A 3,809-nucleotide genomic window follows, 5' to 3' on the forward strand; every position below is an offset into this window, starting at 1 on the left:
TTCCAAGGTGCAAACTCCAATCAAGAGACTGGTACTTTTGAGAAGGGGAGGGAATGAGCAGGAACAGGCAAAGGATGGATATACTAGGGAGTCATTTGGTGCACACTCTTATAAAGAGGTACTCAATTCTCCTGGCAAATCTCCTGGCAGATCTGGTACAGTTGGAAATGGTAGTGAAAACCCTCCTCTTTTATTAAATGGATAGTATAGGTTTATGGAATGTGAGGGGTATGAATAGAGTAGGAAAACAAAAGGCCATTAATTTCTTTATGCAAAATAAAGGTGTAGTTCTATTTGGCCTGTTAGAAACCAAAATAAAGAGTAAGGCTTTTCATAAGGTTGTAAATAATTTTAATAATTGGTGCATAACTACTAATAATGGGTATCATAATGGAGGAAGGATATGGATTCTTTGGCAACCTAGGTCTTTTAGGGTTCAATTTCTGGAATACAATGCTCAATTTATTCACATGAAGGTAGAATCATTAGTGGGTAGGAATATTTTCTATTTGACTATGGTATATGCCTTCAATGGTATTAATGATAGGGCTCCTCTTTGGGGTCATCTGAAGAGAATTGCAAGGACTATTGATGGACCATGGGCTATAGCAGGAGACTTTAATTGTGTTTTGGCAGCAAATGAAAGAGTTGGTGGCAATGTGCCCTCATCTGAGATGGAGCCTTTTAGAGACTGTGTAGCTGATTGTGGAGTCCTGGACATAGCTGCTACTGGTGCCCTCTATACCTGGAACAATAAACAGCAACCTGAGGAGAGGATTTATAGCAGATTGGACAGAGTGTTGGTTAACAAGGATTGGTGTGACCACTTGCAGGATTTGTATGCACACTTTCTTCCTGAGGGGATGTATGATCATACTCCATGTATTGTGAGTAGTAACAAGCAGGTGCAGGGCAAGAGAAGCTTTAAATACTTCAATATGTGGGATGGTTCCAAGGAGTTTCTTCCTATTGTAAGAAGTGCCTGGCAAACTAAGGTAGATGGGACTCCAATGTTTAAACTGGTCAAGAAATTGAAAGTGCTGAAACCTGGATTGAGACAGCTGAACAGGGAAAAATTCAGTGATTGTAGGTTGATTTTGTGGTTGGTTTGGAATTGGGTTATCCTCTCCTTCTCTTGCAAAAGGATTGAGAAACTCAATGTTATTTGGTTGAATGTCCACAATCTCTCCAATACCTACGACTCTCACAGTACCTCTAGCAGCTCTTCTATTGTTGGTTAAGGTCCTTTCAATCTCAAAATAAATAGGTAATAAATTACCTTGTGATCTCCTAGTCATGAAAAATATAAAACAACTAGAAAAAAATTAGAACAACCTTGAGGAGATTGACTTCCCCAAGGTAAAGAAAGACACAACTAAAAATAATTAACGAAAATTAAATCAATTGAACACCGTTCCCGGCAACGGCGCCATTTTTGGCGTGGTATTTATCTCGTCGTCAAAGCTACCAACCAAAACAATATTTCTAACTCTACAAACTACTCTTTAGTGGAGTGGTAAGTAAAGGTTGGTTTCCAAGGGACAGGTATTGATTTAGGATTTCAATTGCAAGTAGTTTATGTCTTAGGGTGTCACAAATTTGGGTTGAGATGAGATGTAATCTAAACTAATCAACAACATGAATGTAAAGTAATGAAAACAAAGTAAAGAAATAAAAGGGGTTTGTAAACAATTGATTAAAGTCACTAGGGGTTCATGGGTTCATAAGGGAAGCATGGAAATACGTCATACAAACATGTTCTCAAATATATGTAAGCAAATTATTGTTGTGATGAAATCGAGTTAGTGTATATCTTACAATTCCTAGGAAGATTTAGGTCCCGGAGCCGAGTCGATCAAGACTTTACAACACCTACAAGTCGACTTAGTCTCTTCCTATTCAACTCTATGCATGGTCTAACAAGGCTCGAGTTGGTTTATGTCTTACAAGCCTCATTGAAAAGATAAGAGATGGGTAAAAAATGCAAGGTTTCATAGTCTAACATTTCATCAAACATAACATGTGCATAGGTTGAAATCAGAACAAGCAAGAAAGTGATTATGAAAGCATATTAGATTAAGCATAGATCAATTCCCATGATTATTTTCCCTAATTCCCCATTAACCATAGCTAAAGGACTACTCACTCATGATCAAGTTTAACATGCTAATAAGGTTGTCAATCATACTAACGAAGCAAAACATGATGAACAAATGATGTGATTAACAATAATTAAGCAAAGGTAAAAAGATATTATACCTACTTGAGATGATCCAAATAATAAAGCAAAGAATAATAGAAGTAAACTTGATTATTGATGGAAGGTTGTCAATCCTCCAATAAACCCCAAATAATCTTCTAATTACCCAACTAAAACTAAGAACAATTAAGAGATTAAGGAAAGATTAAGATGTGATTAATATTGAATGTGTATTACAATTTTGATTAAGACTAAATTAAGAGATTGATTATGATAAGATCATTCTAAACTAGTACAATAGGGTATTTATACTAAAATTAAGTACAACGATTAGGGTTGCTAAGGGCTTAAATGACGATTAAGACCCTAAGAGAAGCTTGATAGTTTACAACTCCCGAGGGACATGCGCGGATTGAGTAGCAACTCCCCAGAGACACGCGTGGATTGAGCTGAAGCACGCTTGGTCCTGTGAGGTGATCTTCTTGGGCTGACTGTCAGGACGCTCGGATCCTGGCTCTGGGACGCTCGTCCTGAGCTCAGGACGCTCGGATCCTGGGATAGGGTGCTTCTCTTGTTCTTGGCTCCCTAAAAATCCGTGGGGACTGTCTTAGGGTCGCACGGATCTTTCATCATTACCCATTTTTCTTCATTTATTTGCTTAGGCTTCTAGTGTCGGTCTCCTCTTCGATGGTTGGTCATTAGATGCGATCCGTTTAGCTCCATTTTGCTTCATAAATGCAAGGCTAACAATCCTCTCCTACCAAGAACACAAAACCTCAAAGAATATGCAAAATGGGAAACTAAAGATAAAAAATGACCCTAATAGGTGCTAGAAAGTATGGGAACGAGGTTAATTCGGGGACTAAATGTGCTCAAATATGAGTCACATCAATAATTGGTGGTTAGGGCCGTGTCCATGAGATAGTGTAAGTGTTGTGGATACCGATGTGACTATTGCGGTTATTGTTTACGGTATGGTGATACCTGTAACACCCCCATATACCAAGGTGCCTTACCAAGGACCACCCTAGCATATAATTGTGCTACCACCTCGGTTATCCGAGGTAAGTATATCAAAAGGGAGCATCAAAGAACAATTATTAAAGTATGTTGTTAACCGAATACATGTCTCAAAACTGAAAACTAAAGTAGTAAGAATTGTAGATACCCATTATCTGTTAAATCTCCAACCAACACCCGATGATTATTGGACTACAACATGCTTAGGAATCGCAGCGTTGAATCGACAGTTTTCTATAACTCCACGTTGAAAAACTCAAAACGATTTCGAAAACAAAACATTTCGAAACTTTTCAAAAGAACCTGGAGTGTTTTATGCACGATGACGGGGTCGCAATGACACTAACTAAAGTCAAAACTGACAACGGTCCAATAACCGACTCAAAAATTCAAATCCCGACTCCAACAACGAGTCAAGCCGAGTCCAACACAAAAAACAAACATCACAAAGCTTCCATGTTAAGTATTCCCGGAATACTTAAATGGTCAAGTACAAATCATGGCATCCAAAACCTAGGATAGAACAAATCATGATTTCAATTGCGTGATAGTGACAAGATAGCTCGAAGATCCGTAAAATGGCTCGCGC

At 38.3% G+C, this 3,809-nt stretch overlaps 1 protein-coding gene across 1 annotated transcript; it reads left to right on the plus strand.

Annotated features, from left to right (window-relative positions):
- The first annotated feature begins 515 nt into the window (after positions 1–515).
- Positions 516–1,241, plus strand: LOC141630374 (uncharacterized). Its single transcript, XM_074443206.1, has 2 exons — positions 516–1,102; positions 1,211–1,241. The coding sequence occupies exons 1-2, from the start codon at positions 516–518 to the stop codon at positions 1,239–1,241; spliced, it is 618 nt and encodes a 205-aa protein (XP_074299307.1).
- Positions 1,242–3,809: the final 2,568 nt, after the last annotated feature.

This window comes from Silene latifolia, chromosome Y (assembly GCF_048544455.1).
Source record: "Silene latifolia isolate original U9 population chromosome Y, ASM4854445v1, whole genome shotgun sequence".
Lineage (NCBI taxonomy): Eukaryota > Viridiplantae > Streptophyta > Magnoliopsida > Caryophyllales > Caryophyllaceae > Silene > Silene latifolia.